This window comes from Emiliania huxleyi, assembly GCF_000372725.1.
Source record: "Emiliania huxleyi CCMP1516 unplaced genomic scaffold EMIHUscaffold_257, whole genome shotgun sequence".
In the NCBI taxonomy this organism is placed as follows: Eukaryota; Haptophyta; order Isochrysidales; family Noelaerhabdaceae; genus Emiliania; species Emiliania huxleyi.
This window is the reverse complement of record NW_005200110.1, coordinates 61,584-81,962: the sequence shown is the minus strand read 5'-3', so window position 1 is coordinate 81,962 and position 20,379 is coordinate 61,584. Positions and strand designations below refer to the sequence as shown.

Sequence of the window (20,379 nt, the reverse complement as noted above, 5' to 3'; positions counted from 1 at the left end):
TGCCTCCAATCCACATGAGAAATCTGAGCCCGCCGCTGGAGGCCTCCCCCCCTCTTCTCCCCCTCTCAGCGACGGCTCCTCCGCCGGATGTCTCACCCCCCCGACCTTCTCCTCCCCACCGCACACAGGCGTCGACAGAGCGTTGGGCGGCTGCGGCGGCGGCGGCGGCGGCGGCGGCCTCCTCAGAGGTGCGGCGCCGCGTAGACCTCGGCGCCTCTGTGCAGCAGCAACGACCCCCGCTCGCAACCACCCCACCCCCCACTTGGCGGCCCTCGAACGGACAGCGGGCCGGCCCCGCCGAGGGCCACGGTGGCCCGGGCGAGGCGGTTTAGTCGCCGCCCGTCCTTTTTATATTACCCAAAAGCGCTACGCCGCCCGTCCTTTGCACGGCCGCCACAGCAGAGGCGTCGGTCCAGCGCAGCCTCCGCGCGCCGAGTGGCGGGCGGCTGCCTACGTAGAGCCGGCGCCACAGTCGCGCCCAGCCACTCGTCTAGCACTGCCGCGGCGCGCGACAGCGTCCGACACGCCTCCCTGCTCCTCACATAGGAGACCACCGGGACCGGTGCCGGTCGGTCCCACAACCGGATGGCGGGGGAGGCGCGAGGCGGGGAGAGCGGCGGCGATACCAGTGCTGGCCAGCCGCAGCGGGAGGCGGGGGGGCTTGCGCCGGCGGCGGTAGCATTTGGTTGATGCATTGCGTCGCGTCCGTGCCAGTGCATACATTTTGCTTCTCTCGCTCTCCGCGCACTCACCACTCTGGTCTCTGGAGTCAGAGGACTACAGACGACGGGACTCACTTTCGGGAGCTCGCCAGTGCCCTGCGTTCCATGGCTGCTGTTCAATGGCACGGAGGGGGGCATCACCCTCCCTCCAGTCAGCGACCAGGTCTGCACGTCCAGTTTCATGGCGCGGCTGCTCAAGATTGGCGTCGCGCGGCGGACAGAGTGCTCGGTTTGCTTCAAGATGGTCAAGACCAAGGACAACCCGAGCCAGCTGCCGTGCATCCACTTTCTGTGCACGGACTGCCTGAAGAAGCTCTACCAGCTGGACAAGAAGGGCCTGGGCTGCCCATCGTGCAAGACCCACTTTCCCAACTACGTGCTGACGGCACATTCGGCAGTGCCGGGAGGAGTGGCGCTCTGCGAGTGGTGTTAGGGGGTAATGGTTCTCTTGAGTGTTAGAGGCCCGCACAGGGGAGGCGTTGGGTAAAAAGAAAACATCGAGGTTGATTTCTTCGGACGACTACACCTTTACAAATCTCAAGCGACTCCGGAGTCCGGTGCCGGTCGGTCCCACAAGTGGGTACATCAGCGCTGCGTGGTGACGCAGGACGCAGGGGCTAGTGCCATTTCACTCTGTCTCTGACACGCTAATCTTGAAAACGTCTCCAAAACGGAGCTCCGTGTTGCTTCCAGCGCCCTCCCCCGCGCTCCCTGCGGTCATCGCATGGCCGATGATCCTAGGAAGAGAGGTCATCTGGCTACCGCGAGAGCGACCCAACTCGTCGCGACATCGATCATCGTCCGATGATGGTGCCGCAAAGTCAGCCTTCGGAGGCTAGTCGTGGGGACTGGGGTCGAGCCGGCAGTAGCCGTGACATGTGGTTCCACCCCCCCTCGTAGGCTTTGCCTCTGACCGCCACCGTTCCCAGGCTGCCTAATGGGATGGAAAGGAAGGCTGAGCGAGCGTGTATAGAAGCGTGCTCGACCTCGTCGTGGCAACCTGTACGGCAGCGCTGGTAGGCGCGATGAGCGTCGTGCCACCTGACCCGAGACGGGTCGCAGGCGTCGTACCGAGCGCGTCGAGACCGTGTCCTGATGCGCTCTGCACGGGTGAGTCACGTCGGCGTCAAAGGAGCGACGTGCGACCTGTCAGAGCTTGATCTCCGATCTCAGCGACGTCGAGTCGTCTCCGGCGCGCAACAAATGCGTGGAGACGCGAGGGTTGCCCCCCCTTGCCCCACCACCTCGAGTGTGTGTGGAGAAGTTTACCTTACCTTACCTAGCCTACCCAAGGTCTCTCCCCTCCCTCCCCCCCTCACGGAACGCCCAGCGAGGCGGCACGCGCGCGGGCATGCCCCATGCATCCGATGGGATGCCCACCGGGACACGGGCACAGGGCTCAAAGGGCCTCCCCGCGCGGGTCGGGCAGGCGCGTGGCGCGCTCGGCGAAGCGTCAGCTTCGGTCCATCGCCAACGGGGCCTCAATCCCGCTGCACTCGAAGCCGCTGGCAATGTCAGGACGAAGGACCAGCTGCGACCGTGCCGTCTCGTCGTCGAGCAGGAAGAGCCGCAGCCACGCGAGTGCCACTCCGCCGATGGCGCCGCGCGGCGCGCGGTCTGCAGCGTGGCCGGTTGGTCCATTTAGCGTAGCGCACGGACACGGCGTGCACCAAAGCGCAAGTGGGCACTGGCACATCCAGCAGGCGCAAATGGTCGAGCAGTTGACGCACCATAGTTCCATGCTCATTGACCCTGCCTCCGCCTGGTGCTTGGTACCACCCGCTGGGCCGAGTGGGGTGTAGTGATCCCCGCCCTCGACTTCGAAGATCAGCTTGGCAGCGCCCGTCTGACGGTAGTGCGGCCATCCGAACTTCTTGGGCGGCGCCTCCTCATCGTTGTCGCCACAAAGTATGAGAACGGGCACAGCGGTCGGCGGCGGACTTGGAAACGAAAGCGAGTGCTTCGAAGGAAACATGTAGCCGCCATCCGGAGCGAGCGCGATGACGCACTTGAGAGTCGGATCAGCCAGGGCCGCCAGCTGTGCGCCGCCGCCGCCCAAGGAGTAGCCCTGGACGGCGCGCCGTGAGATGTCGAGGCGCCCTCGCAGAACGGAGTCAGCACGCTCGTGCTCACCCTGCAACGCCAGGCTCGCGTCGAGGAGCGCCTTGCTACGAACGGCTGGCGAGTCCGTGAACGGCGAAGGCGTGCCGATGGTCATCGCCACGATGCCGTGTGAGGCGTAAAAAGGAGCCCAGGCCGCCATCGCCTGCTCACCACATCCCCAGCCGCCGACAATCACGACGGAAGGCAACGACTTCAGCCCGGATTCCGTGGGGTAGTAGATTGTCGCAGAGGCGAAGCTCGCGTTGTTGCAGAGGTGCTGAGCATCCTGCTTGCCGGTCGCGTGCGGACCCAGTGCGCAGGAGTCGGGGCCGAGGGCGCTCATGGGCGGCGAACGAGGAGGTGCCCGCAGAGCTCCTGACCGGCCCGCGTTCTTGGGCGAGGAGCTCTGACCCACCGGACACCCACCGGACAGCTAACGTGAAGAGCACCGAACGACGCCTGGCCCAGCCGACTTTGTGGTCTCGTAAGAATTCTTAAGATACAAGCCTCTCTCACAGAATTTCACGTCAAAAGGTGCGAGAATTTTTGCTGCGGGACGGCCGCGAGGTGGCATGAAGGTTGCAGCGAGAAGCGGCGAGAGACTGCGAAAAGAGATAGGAAGAGGCAGACTCCCTAGGGTGGGCGACGGCTAGCGCATCACACCCCTCTCCTTAAAATCCCTGTGTGGTGGCGGCGTGCCGTCCTCCCATCCCTCCCTTGGGTTGTCTGTTTTCTTTCTTTCTTTTTTGCTGCTTGCAAAATGGGGGTAAGTGGGGCGGAACAATTCACAGCTCGCGCAACAACTTATGTTTTCCTAAACGTAGTCGTGGCCCCCCGCTACGTCGCACGATTGCGACTGGGTAGCGGGGGGCTAAAAACCCGAAGAGAGGAGTGGGAAAACCGCTTCCGCTCGCGCGGGCGGGAGACGGCGCGTTTAGCCGCGAACGGGGCCATGCCAGACGAGTCGCCTGCGGTTGGGACGCCAGCCGAGACGGGTTCGGCGGGCGCTGGGAGCCTATTCACAGAGGGCTCAACGGGTATTTTTCGCTTCGTTCGCAGCGCGGCCTGGGAATAGGTAGGTAGGTAGGTGGGGCACGGAGCCTGGCGGTTGGCGCCCGCAATAGGTAGGTAGGTAGGGCGTTTTGGCGCGAGTCAGTGGGCACAGACCCCCTATCCGGGTTGGAGCCGGAACCAGTGATGGGTATCCGAGGGTCGCGTCCTGGATTGTACGTTTGTTAGGATGCGCGACGGCACCCTTAATCAGTGAGCCTCATGAGCGGCGCGGGAACGCCAGCGGAGAAGCCGGCCAGCGAGACGACGGTCGAAGTCGCGTGCTATGCGTCGATGCCACAGTTCGACAGCTCCATCCTCGACACCTTCATCCCGCGCTGCCGCAGGCTCACACAATTGCATTTCGGCCGCATAGTCTCCAACCCGGACGCGCCACAGGCCTTTTCCGAGAATGTCGGTTTCAATATGTGCGCGCAATCCCCACACAAGCTGCCATCTGCCACTCGTCCACCACCACACTGACTTGCAGGACGTACAACTTGGTCGAGCCGGGCAAAGGCAACGCGCTCCACACGCACCCTTCCGTCGAGATTTTCATCGCCCTTGATGGGAAGTGGGAGATTGCTTGGGGGGGGAGGGGGGAGCATACGACGGTGCTGCAGCCGTGGGACATGATTGCTGTGCCGGCTCACGTTCGCCACTCGTACAAGAATGTGGAGGAGAAGACCGCGAATCACATCATGACAATCCTCTGTGGGGACGCATCCATCACGTGGGGCCCCGATGTCGTCGCGGAGGCACGCAATCACGGCGTGCGTTGCACGCGGAGGTGCTGCTTCACGTGTGCCTACCGCCTGCCTGAACCCAGAACATTTGACGCCCGCTGCTCGCGTAGGGGGGAGCTTCTCGGTTTCTGGAGTGGCGAAGAGCTGCAGGAAGAGGCTGGGGCTGAGACGGAGGAGGATGAGCCGGACGCGTACCACCGACCGATGAGCAATCCTGAGATGGCGCGGCACGTCCGCCGATTCCGCGACGGGCAGTCGCTCTCGGTGCAGGCAAAGGGCTCGTTCGTCAACGTGAGCAGTAGAGATAAAAGACCGCAGCATCGCGTGCAGCTGCGCACCGACCCTGCCTCGAGCCGCGCTTTGGCAGGTCTCCTGGCGTGCACTGGCTCAAGGCGAGACGCTGGCGATTCACTGCAGTCCCCGCGCGGTCGATGTGCTCCTGGTGGTGCTCGAGGGTTCCCTCTTGCTGACGCGTCAGGGTGGCGAGCTCGTGGCCGTCACATCGCAGCTCGACTCGGTGCGCGTGTCTGCGGCCGAGGCACAAGGCATCCTGGCGTGCAACCAGCTTCGCACGCCGTGCACGATACTCGTCGTCGAGTCGCAGATGCGGGCGATCGCCGGCCGCCAGTGCGGCGAATGGCTCGTTGCAGGCGTTTCCCCGACGTCGACGATGGATGCGCTGCCGTCGCTCCCTCGCCCTCTTCCCTAGTCATTTGGAGCCGGATCGAGGCACCACGCAGCGGATCGATGGGTGGCGAGTGCTTCGCGCCCGTCGAGGAGGCGTGGCGAGCCATCGGGGCGCGGGGAGGGCGGAAGGAGCGTCGGATAGCTTCGGCGACGTTCACGTGCCGTTCGTACCCAAAAATGGCCGCTGGGGGCGCACGTGTCCCACTTTACTGTCTACTGTGATCTGTGTACTGAGAGTTCCACACAGCGGTCGCGGTCCGCAGGGCTGTTGTGAGACTGCTGAGTGTTCTGTGTTGTCTGAAAACCTTGTCACTGACAATGTGGTACGTAAAGCCATGAGGAGAGATCGGACCGCTACATATCGGGGCGGCGCCACGAGACTTTCCTGAGACGTGCGAGCACGCGACGCCGCCCCCCCCACAACTGTGTGATGGGTGAAGTGTGCGGTGGAGCTCGCTCTAGAAAAGGCCCGACTCACTCACAGCTCGGTGCTTCGCCCTAGAGGAAGCGCCAGAGGGGATGGTGGCTCATGGCAGCCCGAGCGGGTTGGCCTTCGGGAGGCCGTCCGAGAGCAGCGCCGCGCTCTCCGCTGCGTCGCCGCCCTCGATGCCGCCAGCGGCGGTGGCCGGCTCATAGGTCCGCGTCTTGCCGCGCTTGTTGCGCAGCAGCACGCGGCCCTCGCCTGGAGGCGCGACGCGACTAGCGAGGTCAGGCCTGTGGTCTCGGCGGCGGGCGGCGGCATGCCCGCAGACAGGGGTGGCCAGTGTGTGCGGGGAGTGGCGACGGAAGGGCGAGGGAGGAGCGAGAGGGAGGGGAGGGAGGGGAGGGGAGGGACGGGGAGGGAGGGGAGGGAGTAGGGCAGCAGGGCGGAGGGGGGGGGGGGGGGGCGATGCAGCAGGGCGGAGGGGAGGGGCGATGCCGCAGGGCGGAGGGGACGCGCGCGCACGTCGGACACTTCGGCGCGGGAGATATGGGGAGATATGGGGAGATATGGGGAGAGATCCCGCACCTCGGACACTTCGGCGCGGGAGAGCGCCTCGAAGACGACGACCTGCGGGGGGAGATGTGGGGAGAGATGGGGAGAGATGGGGAGATCGAGCGAGATCGCCTCGAGCGGGGGGAGATGTGGGGAGATGTGGGGAGATGTGGGGGGATGTGGGAAGATCTAGTTGCGAGCCAGGGACGGGGAGCCTATTGGGACACCGGGAGGAAGGGGGGGAGGGAGGGGGGGGGGAGGGGGGGAGGAGCGCCTCGAGCGGCGGCCTCGTCCAGCCTGTTGAGCGGCTCGGGCGAGATACGGGGAGATACGGGAGATATGGGGGGAGAGGACCTCGTCCAGCCGATTGAGCAGCTCAGGCCGGAAGCGCGACGACATCTCTCGCCGCACCGCGCCGCGCATGGCCTCGTAGCCGCCGCCGCCGCCGCCGCCGCCCGCGATGTTGAGGATCTGCTGCGAGCCCACGTTGGAGGTGAGGACGAGCATCGCGTTCGTAAAGTCGACCACTCGCCCCTTGTTGTCGGTGAGTCGGCCGTCCTCGAGCACCTGCGCAGCACGCGGCACAGAGAGGAGCAAGGGAGAGATGGGGGGAGAGGGGGAGAGGGGAGCGTTGGACTCCGAATCGCCGTGGGACGTGAGGGGAAGACTCTCTCTCTCTCTCTCTCTCTCTCTCTCTCTCTCTCTCTCTCTCTCTCTCTCTCTCTCTCTCTGTGTGTGTGTGTGTGTGTGTGTGTGTGTGTGTGTGTGTGCAGCGGCCGGGCCGCTCGCTTAAGGCGGATTGGCCAGACGTGCGGCCTAGCTCCACGGGGCTGCTGGGCGCAGGGGGAGGTGTCAATCACGCTCCCGGGACGCCGCGAGAGATCGGGTCGGTCGTTTGCCCCGCCTCCTTCCGCCCTGGCCCGAACCACTCCCTCCACCCCAGCCCTTTGCCTGCGCCCCGCTCGGAGGGGAGAGGCGGAGTGCGCGACGGCGCACCTGCAGCAGCACGTTGTACACGTCCGGGTGCGCCTTCTCGATCTCGTCGAAGAGCACGAGCGTATGCGGCGAGCGGCGCACGGCCTCCGTCAGCTGGCCGCCCGCCTCGTACCCCACGTACCTGCTCACAGCTCGAGGTGTGAAGAGACGCCGCTCGCAGCCTGGCCGCCCGCCTCGTACCCCACGTACCTGCTCACAGCTCGAGGTGTGAAGAGACGCCGCTCGCAGCCTGGCCGCCCGCCTCGTACCCCACGTACCTGCTCACAGCTCGAGGTGTGAAGAGACGCCGCTCGCAGCCTGGCCGCCCGCCTCGTACCCCACGTACCTGCTCACAGCTCGAGGTGTGAAGAGACGCCGCTCGCAGCCTGGCCGCCCGCCTCGTACCCCACGTACCTGCTCACAGCTCGAGGTGTGAAGAGACGCCGCTCGCAGCCTGGCCGCCCGCCTCGTCCCCCACGTTCCCTGGCGGCGGGCCGGTGAGGCGCGAGACGGAGAACGCCTGCGGCGGGGGTGGGGTTGTGGGGAGGTGGCGGAGCGGAATGCGAGGGGCGGGGCGGCGGCGGCGGCGGCGGCGGCGGGGGGGGGGGGGGGGGGGCTTGTCTGAAAGGAGGGCGTGTGCCGCGCCTGCCCGATGACGCGCCCGTGCAGCGTCTCCTCCAGGTTGGACATCTCCTACGGACATGTCTCGGACATGTCTGCCCGGGGCATGCACGCCTGCGAGCGTCTCCTCGAGGCGTGGAATCATCTCTCCTTGCGCTCGTCGGCCGTCAGCTTGGTGACCGGGATCCCCGTCCAGTCGGCGACGACCTCGGCGATCTCCGCCTCGCCGACGGTCGCGCCGGCGGCGCCGCCCCCGTCGTACGCCTCCATCTGCAGCGCCGCGCCAGCCTCGTCGATCAGGTCGATCGCCTTGTCAGGGTTGAAGCGGTCCGAGATGTACCTGGCGCCGAGCTCTGCCGCGGCGGCGATCGCCCCGTCGCTGTACTTGACGCCGTGGTACTCCTCGTACTTTGGCCTCAGACCGGTGAGTATGGAGGCCGTCTCGGCGACGGACGGCTCGTCCACTTTGACCGCCTGGAAGCGCCGCTCGAGCGCGGCGTCCTTCTCGATGTACTTGCGGTACTCGGCGATCGTGGTCGCGCCGATGCACTGCAGCTCGCCGCGCGCGAGTGCGGGCTTGAGCAAGTTGGCCGCGTCGATGGCCCCCTCGGCGGCGCCCGCGCCGACGAGTGTGTGGATCTCGTCGATGAAGAGCACCGTCTCGTTGGACTGCGTCACCTCCTCAATCACCGACTTGAGCCGCTCCTGCACGGGGGGAGACGGGGGGGGGGGGAGGGGGGGGATGGGGGGGGGAGATTACGGGAGAACGCGGGAGGTCGCCGACTCGAGCCGCTCCTCAAACTCGCCGCGGTACCTACGCGGGCAGATGTGGGGAGATGTGGGGAGATGTGGGGAGACATCAGCTCAAACTCTCCGCGGTACTTCGTGTCGGCGACGAGCAGGCCGAGCTCGAGCGAGAGCACGCGCATCCCGAGCAGCCGCTCCGGCGCGTCGCCGTCCACGATGCGCTGCGCGATGCCCTCGGCGATCGCAGTCTTGCCGACGCCCTGCAGGCGGGGAGGGGGGTGAGCAAGTGGCACTCGGCAGTGGGTGGCACTCGCAGCGGGTCCACGCGTCGGAGGGGCTGCACTGCCGCCGCGTCTCGCGACGTGCCATCTCGCCATGAGCCACTGCAGTGTCGGTGGGGCGGAGGTGCAGTGGGGTGGAGGTGCGAGCTGCGGGTGTGGACCGCCTCCTGCAAGCGTCTTCGGAGCGCCGCGTGAGGACAAGGGGGCCACCGAGACAATGCACGCCCGCAATGCACAGCCGAGTGTGCGGGCCGCGCGCGACGCGTCACGAGTGCTAGCTTGCCATCCAAGGAGCAGGAGTCCGCATGGAGGGGGGGCGGGAGTCGGCATCTGGGCCTCGAGATGTGGGGAGATGTGGGGAGATGTGGGGAGATATGCATCTAGGCGGCGTTCGGACCGGGTCTCCAATCAGCACCGGGTTCGACTTGCGGCGGCGGACGAGGATCTTCATGCAGCGGCGCACCTCGTCGGCGCGCCCGACGCACGGGTCGAGCTTCCCTTCCCGCGCCCGCTGCGTCAGGTCGACCGAGCACTGCTCGAGGGTTGAGTTGCCTCCCTTGCGCCGCTCTCCGCCCGCGCCAACCGCCTCGGCGTCGCTGCGCTTGAGCTCCTTCACCACCGCGGCGACGTCGACGCCGAGGCTGGCGAGCAGCGCGGCGGCGGAGCCGCCGTCCGACGCGCCCTCCGCGACCGCACTCAGCATCAGCCCCTTTGGCGAGACCAGCTCTGCGCCGCGCCCCTTTGCGTCATCTAGCGCCGCGCGCAGCGACCGCTCGGTGTCCGACGCAAAGGGCAGGAGCTCGTCCTTGGCGGTGGAGGCGAAGAGCTTCTCGAGGGGATTGCCCGCGCTCACGCCGCCGCCCGCCGCGCGCGCCAGCTCGTCGCGCACCGCCTTGGTCTCCACGCCCGACCGCTTGAGCGCCGCGGCGACGCCATCGCGCTGCAGCGTCGCCGAGAGGAGCAGGTGGTCGGTGCCGATGGCCTCGACGCCGAGCTGGCGCGCCTCGGTCTGCGCGTCCATGATGAGGCGCATCGCGTCCTTATCGTACTGGTCGAAGAAGAGGACTGGCGGAGCAGAGCGGCGAGAACCAGCGGCGCACCCGACGTAACGCCCGGCCGGAAGCGCAGAGGCGCTGGGAATTCTGCCGCGCGTGTGCACATGCTCGGCGCGGTATGCCAGGCGCGGCGAGATGTGAACTCCGGCCACGGCGGCGACGGTGAGGATGAACCCGTGCACGGTAACAGTGGGCATATCGATGTATGTATCTTCGCGTCGTTTAAAAAAAACGATTAAAGTCTTTTGCCGCAGTCGGCAGTCCCTTTGCTGGGCCCCCTGGGTGGGGGCCACCTCGAACCCCTAGCCAGGGTTTCGAGTGGAGGGTGCCCCGCCCGTCCCGTCGCCTATCCGTCGGGCCCCGGTACCTTCATTCTGCGCTGTCGCTCTGTCGTGCACGCGCTCTCGTGCTTCGCGTTGCCTGACCCGCCCTGTCCCACCCGTGTGTGATCAGTGTCTACAGACGGGGGGAGTATCTTTGGCTCACGCCAGGGCGCTCGTTGCTCCTCCCACTTTTGTATTCGTTCTTAACGGGAGAGTTTGTCTTAACGGAGTCGCTTAGTTAGGCGGCTCCGGTGGTGAGCCGGTGTGTGTGCCAGTCCGCGCCAGTCCGCGATCAGGTCGTGTCCTCGCGGGCGGTGTTGCCCCAATATTCTCACTCTCATTCATTCTCAGGACACACAGAGGACACAGCGCGCGCCGCGCCCGCGAGGTCCGCCAGCGTCACCCCCGAGTGCCCGAGGCGGAGCAGCGGGCGCGTAGCTCGAGCATACACGAGCGCCGCCTCCTCGGGCGTCTCGAAGCTGCCAAGGGTGTCACCGCGCACACAGACGTTGTAGGGCCGTTTGCGCTCGCCACTGCCTTTGCTCACGCCCTTGAAGCCGCTCTCCGTTTGCACCGAGCGCTGCAGCTGTAGTCCCTCCGCCGCCGCCGCCGACAATGCCTCACTTGCAGTGAGCGGGCGCGACGGCGCAGCGGCAGCTGCTGCACGCGTCGCCGCAGGACCCAGTTCGCGGGCGTACGCGAGCGCCGCCTCTGTTGTACGTACGTACTTATAGTTTATTGGTAAAAGTGGATTTTCAGAGACCGCTCAGCTGGACTCGGACAGCGCAAGCAAGAGAACGCGCACTCAAGACCCAGCCCAACAAATGAATTGACCTCCGATGCGCCGGGCACGGTCTCTCACGCGTCCCATCAGCAGCAGTAGCGTTGGCGGGCCGCTGAGCGCACGCGTCGGCTGCACGTGGCGCCGCGGCGCGGACCAGCAGGGCGGCGCTTCGCCCGCCGTGCCAGCAGGCTACATCCGCTTTCGAGACCAGCTGGCCGAAATCGGCGGAGCCCTCACCTTTCGCGTGCCGGCGCTCACGGAGGACGCGCCCATCAGGCTCCAGATCCGCAGCGGGTGCCTTGGCGACGCCGCGATGAGCGGGCGGCACGCGACGGGCGGCGTCGTCGCCTCGTCCAACCCGCAGCTGTGCGGCAATCGTAGTGGCTGGTGGGGGTTCGCCGGCGTGACGAATGCAGACGGCGCCCTCCGTGAGCGTGCGGGCTCCGGGCTGGAGAATGAGTGCGAGGCGCTGCCACCGGCGGCGGCGAGTGGAGAGAAGCTGTTGCCGTCGACAGCGAGGGCGACCAGCGCACACGCGCTGCGGACGGCGTGGGTGCTCCACGCGCTCGGCCCGACGAGCTTCCATGCGCGCGAGAGCGAGGCCGCGCTGCGGCGCACCTACGCTGCGTGCTTCGACCTCGCCGACAGCCTCGGCCTGGGCTCGCTTGCCCTGCCCGCCCTCGCGTGCGGCGTGGCGGGCTTCCCCGCTACCGCGGGGGCGCGTGCCGCCTTTGACGCCGTCGAGCGGCACGCGGCGGCGGCGGCAGGGGCCGCCGGCGGCACCCTCGCCCGCGTGGAGTTTGTGTTGCTAGACAGGCGAGTCTACTGCGAGTTTGCGGACGAGGCGTGGTCACGCTGGCAGCGATAGAGCGTAGCCCGTAGGCTCGATTTGAGGGGCTGGCGTCACCACACGCTCTTACTGTGTGACCCCTGCGATCGTGCGATGCCGGTACACACGTTCATACCGGATACCGCAACCAGTGCCACCGTCCGTATACCAGATTCGGAATCGCACACGCGCGCCGACACGACGTCGAGGTCGGGCTCGGGGGACGCGACCGCGAGAGCGCACGCGCGCACACCCGCGGTGGTAGGTGGTACCCGCCGCGCCGCGGCCCCCGCGCGCCCGCGCAGGTGTGTGGGTGTGTTTTTGCGCCCGCGAATTTCAAACCGGCCCCATTAGTACTTTCGTGGTTTTTTGATGTCATCCGGAGCACTCGATGTCGAGCGCTCTCTTTGCCGCGCGCGCCCCTTGGGTGGGCGGCAGCCGCCGCGTGAGCTCGAACAGGCAAAGCTCCGGGTCGAGGAAGCGCGCCTCCAGAACCTCCTCCAGCCGCACTCGCGCCACGCGCCAGCCCGCCCGCTCCGCCAGCCCGCCCGCGCCAAAGAATCTCTCGCGCAGCGCAGCGCAGCGGCTCGTCGAGCCGTCATCGTGCACCAGGTAGACGACCAAACCCCCGCGAGCCCCTCGTTCGGCGACGCCACCGCCGCCTCCGCCTCCGCCGCCTCCGCCTCCGCCTCCGCCTCCGCCTCCGCCTCCGCCTCCGCCTCCGCCGCCGCCGCCGCCTCCACCTCCGTCGCCGCCTCCACCTCCGTCGCCTCCGCCGCCTCCGTCGCCTCCGCCGCCTCCGCCGCCTCCTCCGCCGCACAAGCGGGCGAGGGTGTCGAGGACAGGTGCGAGCAGCGCCTCGCTGTAGAGGATGTCGCAGCCGACGATGTACCGCGGCCCGCCTGTGAGGGGAAGGGGGGGAGAGCTCTGAGATGCATCTCTGTGCTTGCACTGCGAGTCTGCGGCACTGACAGACGACGCGACCGCTCGTCGGCAGTGCGGAGACGAACCGCGCGGCGCGCGCAGAGGCGTCGTGTCGCTGGGAGGAGACGCGCGTGGTGTGGTTGGTGACGTGAGTGCGCGCTCGCTGTGTGCTCTGCAAACACTCAAAGACTGCCTTGCTCTCCGAAGAGTGCCGCCCCCCTCAGCCGAGCGGCATCCTCCTCGCTGCCGAACGAGAGGGCCGCCTGCTGCACCGCCGGCCCGCCCCGCTCCCGCACCGCCGCCGCGTTGGCCTCGAGGTGCATGCGCAGGTAGCGCGCGCCCGCAGCCCGGTCCGTCGCCACCACGCGGCTGCCGCAACACGCGGCGACCACGGACGGCAGCGCCGACCCGGCGCCGAGCTCGACCAACCGGCTGCCACACAGCTGCAGCGCCTCGGCGCGCCGCTCGAGGAAGCGCGCCATCAGCACGCCCGACGGCCACAGCACGCACTCGCCGCTGAGGGCGCGCTCCTCCCCCTCGGCGCCCGCGGCGCCTGCGGCGGCAGCGGCGCCCACGGCGGCGGCGGCGGCGCCGCCCTCGTAGAGCCGCAGCAATGGCCGCGCCCGCCCGCCACCCTCCGCCTCCACCGCCCCTGGTGAGACGGGAGGTGCGTCGAGCTGCCAGAGGCGGCACCAGAGCGACGTCTGCGCGTCGTAGGCGCCAAAATCGGCGAGGCTGTCCAGGCCCACAATCAGCGCGGCCGTCGCCGTCGAGGCGGACGAGGAGGCTGGCGACGCGGCTGGCGCGGCGGCTGGCGACGCCTCCTCCCACCACAGGACCACGGCATCGCTCCCGGCGGACACCTCGGCCAGACTCATCGAGTTGTATGCTCGCCGGCCATCGGGAGAGCCGAGCCGCAGGACGACGCCGGCAGCGCCGCATGGAGCACCGCCGCCGTACCACCGCTCCTTGAGCTGCAGGATGGTGGTGGAAGCCGGTGCCTGCACGGCTTGCGGCGCCGGCGACGAGTGCCGGTGGAGCAGGACACGGATTGAGCGCGAGTCGTTTGGCATGCGGCAAGACTACTGTGCCGTACGAAAGTCTGCGCAGGTGTGACCGGTCTCAATGCCCCACCCCCCTGCGCGCGGGCCTTCTAAGCCCGCGGGTAGTCCCCCCCCATCCCAAGGGCCTCCAGGGCTCGCACCTCAACCTCTCACAGGCCAGCGCACAGCGCCATAGGATGTATTTTCTTCTCAATAACAAGGCTGTGAACAGCAGCTCCTGAGCACGGCGCCGCAGCGCCTGTTGATAGGTCCAGGTGATAGCCCTGGATGGGCAATGCATACGCCTACTTGGGCCTCAGATCGCCCGACCGCGTCCCGGTGCTCTGTGGTCGGATTTGTGACGCGGCCGGGGGCCCTCCGGAGGCCAAGGATGGCCGTGACGGACCGGGACGAGCTCTGTGAGGTTCAGTGTCAGTGTATATATTGTAGAGACCAACCATGTGCACAATATCGCTCAGTCTAGCTAAGCCTGGGAAGGCGATGCCGGGGCCGTACAGCAGCTTGATGGTGCTTCGCCGGCGTGCGTCCCGGAGCGGTGCCGGACGGTCGGTCCGTGGGAGGAACCCTCTTTGGAGCCTCCATGGCACTTCAGCGGATAGCTCTGCAGCACACGCTTGAGTCGTTTGACCTGAGAGTGGCTGGTTGTTATAGTGCAGCTGACCGCGACGAGATCTATGCTGCTATTGGTGCCATTTATTTGCGAGGTGGGACCGATGGGTTGGACGCGTTCAATCACATGGTACGAACACAACTCAAGGAGCAGGTGCTGCAACAAGTCGGTGGTTCAACTACACTGTTGTCAGTCTAGAGCTCTACGGCGTTCTTTCTTTCTTCTTTCTGCCATCTCGGCTGCGATCTCGCTCACAAAGGAGGAGAATGGGCTTCTTGGGCAAGGCCTTGATCAACGCGGTGAACCCTCGCCTGACGCTGTCTGTACACGCGTGTACGTTCCTCGCGATCCTCATCCATCCACTCATCAACTATATGCCGTCGTCATCTTGCTCGCCTACTTTCTGATTGGGCAACTGCCAGACAGATGCACAGCGCGCACCCCGCCCCGCTCGCAGGGGTGCAAAAAAAGAAAGAACGTAGGAGGTTGACTCCTTTTGTTGTATACAAATTGTGTAAAAGTGCCTCTTCACAGTCCCCTTCACACCAGGACCCTCATCTCCCGGAGCTCGCCCCCAGACACCTCCAAAACCCACTTTCAACATCTACTGGCACACCCTAACTGTGGCTGGAGCGAAAGCAGGGCCAGGCGGCAGGGTGGCACCGCCACCGGCACCCTCCGCAGCTGCGCCTGGGGTGTTCCTGGTGCACATCGTCGATTCGTTGCGGCATCCGCGTCGCTAAGCGGGTACGTCCGCGCGCGCCAGACTGCACGAGCAAGTGAGAAAGCTGCAGCAATCATCGCGACCACAACGAGCACGGCAACGGGGCGAGCTCCCAAGCCCATCTCAGCTCCCGCAACCTCACGTATTGATGCACGAGAGCTGGTTATGCTGCTATCTTTGGATCGAGCATAGCGGGTTGCCCAAGCTGGGACGCGAACTCGCCCAGCACCGACGCGTACTGCCTCAGCAAACATAGTTGCGACCGCTTCATCCGGGGCAAACGGCCGCGTCGCCGCGTCTTCGGGGGTAAATGTATGGCAGTACCAACCCTTCGGATTCTCTAGACGGAACTGTATGTAGCTCGTCTCATTGCGCATCGTGTATTCTTGGCAGGCCGAGCTCTGCACCTCGGAGAGTGGCATCCTCTCCTCGCTCACGCTGACGCCCGCCGAGGCGTACCACAACTCGCTCTGGGACTTGCGCGCGCGCGGCGTCCCGGTGCAGGCCATCGGCGTGCAGGCGCACTTCGACGGGGAAGTGGACGCGTCCACTGTCAAGCACCGCCTCGACGTGCTCCGCGAGCTGCGCATGCCCGTCTACATCACGGAGCTCACCATCTCGGGCCTCGACCCGGCGCAGCAAGCGTATGAGCTCGAGAAGTTCCTGCGCATCGCCTTCTCGCACGAAGCAGTGGCCGGCATCACTCTCGGACAGCTGTGGGACGACCCGAGGACAACGGCAGCAGGCGCCAACGGGCCGGGGCTCTACACGGCGGGGAAGCAGCCCAAGCCGGGGGCGGAACGGGTGGACAGCCTGTGGCGGGGGGAGTGGCATACCGAGGTGACGCACGAGATGACGTCGCGCGGCCGCGAGGCCGGCTTGCTGCCGCTGGAGGCCGCTGTCCTAGTACCGTGCGTCTACGAGGGCTGCGGCACATCCACGACACGTCCGCGACGTGTCCCATAGGCGTTCTACGGCACGTACGCGTACGAGCTGCGGCACGGCGAGCAGCTCTGCGCGGGTGAGGTGGAGCTGCGCCGCGAGGCGACCGTCCAGCCCACTCGGTGGCAGCCGCACCCGCCTAGAGCGACGCTGGTGACGGTGCAGTGCGACTGGAAGGGGCACTGGCGGTACCCGATCTGGGCGACCCCAGCGCTGATCGCCTCCGCGTCGGTGGGGTGCCTCTTTGCTTGCTACCGCAAGCGGGCGGAGCTGACCGCAAAGACGCCGGCGCGCGCGAGGCCGGGCCTCGGTGGGCGAAAGAGCGAGACGAGGAGACAGCACCAGCCGCTGCGAACGGTGGAGCCGGTGGATGAGGTCAGCATCTGACGAGCCGAGACTCTGAGATACAGGCTCGGAGAAACAAGTGGTGTGCGCGCCGCCTCAGTCACAGAACACACAAGACATATATTTCATTTTTAAAGCCGTCGATCCTTACTTTGGCATCGGAGATCATGTAAACGTGGCGCGGCGGCTGCGAAACGCCTCGCCCCTCCCCCAGGCTCGGAGCAAGTGTTGCGCGCCGATCGACATCGGCCGTGACGGTCTGCAGCGCATGCCCCCCCCCCCCCCCCCGCCCCCGCCCGCCCCCCAACGCCCCTTCCAGGCCGCTTCCCAAAGCGCCGACGCGGCCGCGGCCGGCGAGCCTTCCGCGCCGCTTCCGCCCTATCGGATGCGCCCGCTCACGGCCGCGGCCGCTAGTCGCGGTCGCGGTCGCGGCGGCGGTCGCGGCTCCGGCTGCGGCTGCGGCTGCGGCTGCGGTCTTTGCGCCCCGACATTGTGGAGAAGTCCCCACGGTCGGCGGTCTTGTAGTTGCCCGCGCGGTCGTCGTCGCGGCGGCCGCCGCGGTCGTCATCGCGGCCGCGGCCGCCGCCGTAGCCGCCGCCGCCGCCATAGCCGCCGCCGCCGCCATAGCCGCCGCCGCCGCCATAGCCTCCACCGCCGTACCTGCAGGCGGCAGTGGCTGGGCGGCACTACGCGCTCTTCACCCTCTGCACAACCCAGTACGCGAGGCGCGTCGCATGGTGCGCGTTTCGTGTGGGTGCGTCTCTGTTGTGTCGTTGGCAGGGCTCCGCACCGATCTCCGCCGCCGCCGTACCCGCCGCCGCCGTACCCTCCTCCGCCATAGCCGCCGCCGCCATACCCGCCTAGACGACATGCGATGGAGGTGTCTCGGACATGCCCCGCCTCGGCAAGCGATGAAGTGTTCATCGCCCGCGCCGCCGCCGTACCCGCCGCCTCCCTTGCCCGGCGGCGGGCGGTACTCCTCCGGGTTGACGCCCGCGTCCTTCATCTCGGCACGGATCCGGTCCGACGTCTCAAAGTCGCGCTGGCGCTTGGCGGCGACCCACTGCTCCAGCTTGTCCTCCATCTCTTTCGACAGCGGCGGGAGGCCGCCGCCGCCGCCGCCGCCGCCATCATACCCGCCGCCGCCATACCCGCCGCCGCCATACCCGCCGCCGCCGTACCCGCCGCCGCCATACCCGCCGCCGCCGTACCCTCCTCCGCCGTACCCGCCGCCGTACCCGCCGCCTCCCTTGCCCGGCGGCGGGCGGTACTCCTCCGGGTTGACGCCCGCGTCCTTCATCTCGGCGCGGATCCGGTCCGACGTCTCAAAGTCGCGCTGGCGCTTGGCGGCGACCCACTGCTCCAGCTTGTCCTCCATCTCTTTCGACAGCGGCGGGAGCGACATGATGCGTGCGCCAGCGGTGTCTGGTGCTGATTTTGCACGAGAGGGTGCTCACAAAAGAATTTACGCGGCGGCGAGGCCCCGGCGACACTTCCTCAGAAGCCGTCGCCCGCACCACAGGAGCAGCCACACCACTCCCACTCCGGCGCCCACCCACTCCCCACCCCGACATCCCCACCCCACCCCACAACCCCGCCCCACCATAATAATATGTCTTCCTTACTATTATTAATTGATGCTTTTTGCACGGCTGAGCCCCCCCCCCCCCCTCCCCCGCGCCCATTCCCTGCCCTCTCCCGCCTCACACTCCGTCAGAGCCCCCTCCCTCCCCTCTTGCACAACAGGAATTTTGACAATTAACCAGATGGTGACCACAACAGGAATTCTGACAATTAACAAGATGAAGCTAAAAATCAATGGGCTCGCCCATACCGGAGTGGTTCGACTCCACGCAAACCCGGAGTGGTGAGGGGCTGGTCGTGCGGTGTTCTCAGGCCCAGTGAGGTAGTGCATCCGACGGTCCGGATCCTGCTGAACAAGCTCCTCTTGTAGCTCGATCGGTCACACCGCCATCGCCGTTGGGGAGAGGGGGGACGACACTGCTTCGGCAGCGTGCACCTCGATCCTGTACCGTGTTTGTTATGACCCCCCCCAATGAACATACCAGTGAGGGAGGGCGAGACGATCGAGGGGTCCCGTACCATGCGGAATCGACCCTATCCAGTGCTCAAGTGCTCAAGATGGTGACCTCAATTCAAATCAATGGGCTAGCCCACCCATACCGGAGTGGTTCGACTCCACGCAAACCCGGAGTGGTGAGGGGCTGGTCGCGCGATGGTCTCAGGCCCAGTGAGGTAGTGCATCCGACGGCCCGGATCCTGCTGAACAAGCTCTTCTTGTAGCTCGATCGGTCACACCGCCATCGCCGTCGGGGAGAGGGGGGACGACACTGCCTCGGCAGCGTGCACCTCGATCCTGTACCGTGTTTGTTATGACCCCCCCCAATGAACACACCAGTGAGGGAGGGCGAGACGATCGAGGGGTCCCGTACCATGCGGAACCGACCCTATCCAGTGCTCAGGTGCTCAAGTAAGCGTATTGCAATCAATGTGTGTGGCTCTTATACGATTTTGAGGGTGAACGATCTGTGTAAAGTCAGAGATATTGCGAGAATGGTGCGGACTGCATTCGTCCTTCCCTTTCTTTTTCATTTGTGCAAGTAGGAATGTTCAAAAAAATCTTTCTTTTTCATTTTTACAAGCTTGTGCTGTCGCTCGCCCGTCCCCGCCGTGCGACGAGGACCGCATACAGGCATTAAAACATTGTATTCCTCTCACTGAGAGATTTTTCAGGGACACGAGCGCGCAGCGGCTGCGGCCTGCGCCACCTCCCACCTACCTGGTAGATCTCTCCTAGATCTCCTCGCCTTGTCTTCCCATCTCCAAGTGAGGTCTTATTTGTTATAATCATCACAGTGGCAACTCTATTTCATACGTCATACCGACTGCCTACTCGTCACCCTGAATGGTTGCCCAGGTTAGTCAGATCACGATCTCTGGGGGGAGGCGGGGGCCCTAGAGGGCATCCATGCGGGGGGGAGATGGGGTCCCATGGCCCGCCGCAGGCGCCGATTTTTTCGGGATGTTTTTCTTTTTTGCGCGAATTTTTACTTGTTTTCATGGGAATTCGATGTACTTGCGGCCATGCTATCACGCCTAATCGCCTTGCGACAGCCTGTCGGCGCTGCTGACCGTGCCCTGCTGCACAATTGACCACCTGCATAGCTCGCGGCCTTAGTATCCACCATTCAGTGACGACCTTATCGTACGGCCAGTAGGAAGGTGTCCTTCCAGCGCGTGCACGCTTCTGACGCAATGCGCGTCACAAACTGCCTCGGCGACTGGCTGCTGGCACTCTCGAGGCTATGCCTACACAGCCTCGCGCGCATGGGCAGTCAAGAGGGACCATGCACTTTCTCAGGAGAGCGCTGGTGCCTCTCTCTTGGACCGGCAAACTTGGTGGTCTCGTGTCACCAATGTGGGACCAGTGCGGCATCGCGCCATCGACAGCTCTGAACTGCGCCTCACCACTGACCGGGAAGGCCGCCAAGTGGGCCAGCACAGGTCGCACATTGTGGCAGCAGTCAGCAGTGCATGTCTGATAGCTAGAGCAGCAGCGTCAGGGTCGCAGGGTCGGATCGTGTCAAGCCTCTCGCCCGGCCGGCCGCGTGCAGACGTCGGCCTGTCTGCTGTCTGGAGTGATCTGTCGGCGGTCAGTACGACCGATCAGGTCGGAGTTTTCTGATGGTTGGAGGGTCTATCTGTATGTACTCCTCGAGATCTCTCCAAATCTGCCCTCTGATTACAGTGGCCAGGGGCGGGGCTTGCATTTTTTGCCGTCGCCAGTCGCCCCCCCCAAACGCTACAGCGGGGGCCGCGGCCGGCGCCGGGGCCGCCGGGGCCGCGCCGC

The 20,379-nt window shown here is 66.1% G+C and overlaps 8 protein-coding genes across 8 annotated transcripts; 4 read left to right on the top strand and 4 right to left on the bottom strand.

Moving 5' to 3' along the window:
- Positions 1–689: 689 nt before the first annotated feature.
- Positions 690–1,155, top strand: EMIHUDRAFT_237794 (hypothetical protein; the record flags this gene model as incomplete). Its single annotated transcript, XM_005777737.1, has 2 exons — positions 690–713; positions 784–1,155. The coding sequence occupies 2 exons, from the start codon at positions 690–692 to the stop codon at positions 1,153–1,155; spliced, it is 396 nt and encodes a 131-aa protein (XP_005777794.1).
- Positions 1,156–2,175: 1,020 nt separating this feature from the next.
- On the bottom strand, positions 2,176–3,168 carry EMIHUDRAFT_115563 (hypothetical protein; the record flags this gene model as incomplete). The annotated part of the gene is made up of 1 exon (XM_005777736.1): positions 2,176–3,168. One exon carries the CDS (start codon positions 3,166–3,168, stop codon positions 2,176–2,178), a length of 993 nt encoding a protein of 330 aa, XP_005777793.1.
- Positions 3,169–4,097: 929 nt separating this feature from the next.
- EMIHUDRAFT_237792 (hypothetical protein) lies at positions 4,098–5,582 on the top strand (the record flags this gene model as incomplete). The annotated part of the gene is made up of 6 exons (XM_005777735.1): positions 4,098–4,303; positions 4,366–4,665; positions 4,732–4,912; positions 4,989–5,284; positions 5,362–5,504; positions 5,572–5,582. The coding sequence occupies 6 exons, from the start codon at positions 4,098–4,100 to the stop codon at positions 5,580–5,582; spliced, it is 1,137 nt and encodes a 378-aa protein (XP_005777792.1).
- Positions 5,583–5,835: 253 nt separating this feature from the next.
- EMIHUDRAFT_115562 (hypothetical protein) lies at positions 5,836–10,160 on the bottom strand (the record flags this gene model as incomplete). Its single annotated transcript, XM_005777734.1, has 12 exons — positions 5,836–5,990; positions 6,318–6,359; positions 6,493–6,499; positions 6,639–6,851; positions 7,281–7,401; positions 7,478–7,537; positions 7,614–7,673; positions 7,778–7,779; positions 8,061–8,585; positions 8,649–8,694; positions 8,739–8,887; positions 9,306–10,160. The coding sequence occupies 12 exons, from the start codon at positions 10,158–10,160 to the stop codon at positions 5,836–5,838; spliced, it is 2,235 nt and encodes a 744-aa protein (XP_005777791.1).
- Positions 10,161–11,125: 965 nt separating this feature from the next.
- On the top strand, positions 11,126–11,938 carry EMIHUDRAFT_237790 (hypothetical protein; the record flags this gene model as incomplete). Its single annotated transcript, XM_005777733.1, has 2 exons — positions 11,126–11,792; positions 11,883–11,938. 2 exons carry the CDS (start codon positions 11,126–11,128, stop codon positions 11,936–11,938), a joined length of 723 nt encoding a protein of 240 aa, XP_005777790.1.
- Positions 11,939–12,274: 336 nt separating this feature from the next.
- Positions 12,275–13,896, bottom strand: EMIHUDRAFT_237789 (hypothetical protein; the record flags this gene model as incomplete). Its single annotated transcript, XM_005777732.1, has 4 exons — positions 12,275–12,394; positions 12,743–12,801; positions 13,203–13,339; positions 13,517–13,896. 4 exons carry the CDS (start codon positions 13,894–13,896, stop codon positions 12,275–12,277), a joined length of 696 nt encoding a protein of 231 aa, XP_005777789.1.
- Positions 13,897–15,535: 1,639 nt separating this feature from the next.
- Positions 15,536–16,550, top strand: EMIHUDRAFT_237788 (hypothetical protein; the record flags this gene model as incomplete). The annotated part of the gene is made up of 3 exons (XM_005777731.1): positions 15,536–15,541; positions 15,615–16,127; positions 16,188–16,550. The coding sequence occupies 3 exons, from the start codon at positions 15,536–15,538 to the stop codon at positions 16,548–16,550; spliced, it is 882 nt and encodes a 293-aa protein (XP_005777788.1).
- Positions 16,551–17,194: 644 nt separating this feature from the next.
- EMIHUDRAFT_237787 (hypothetical protein) lies at positions 17,195–17,913 on the bottom strand (the record flags this gene model as incomplete). Its single annotated transcript, XM_005777730.1, has 3 exons — positions 17,195–17,270; positions 17,453–17,592; positions 17,794–17,913. The coding sequence occupies 3 exons, from the start codon at positions 17,911–17,913 to the stop codon at positions 17,195–17,197; spliced, it is 336 nt and encodes a 111-aa protein (XP_005777787.1).
- Between the last annotated feature and the right edge of the window lie 2,466 nt (positions 17,914–20,379).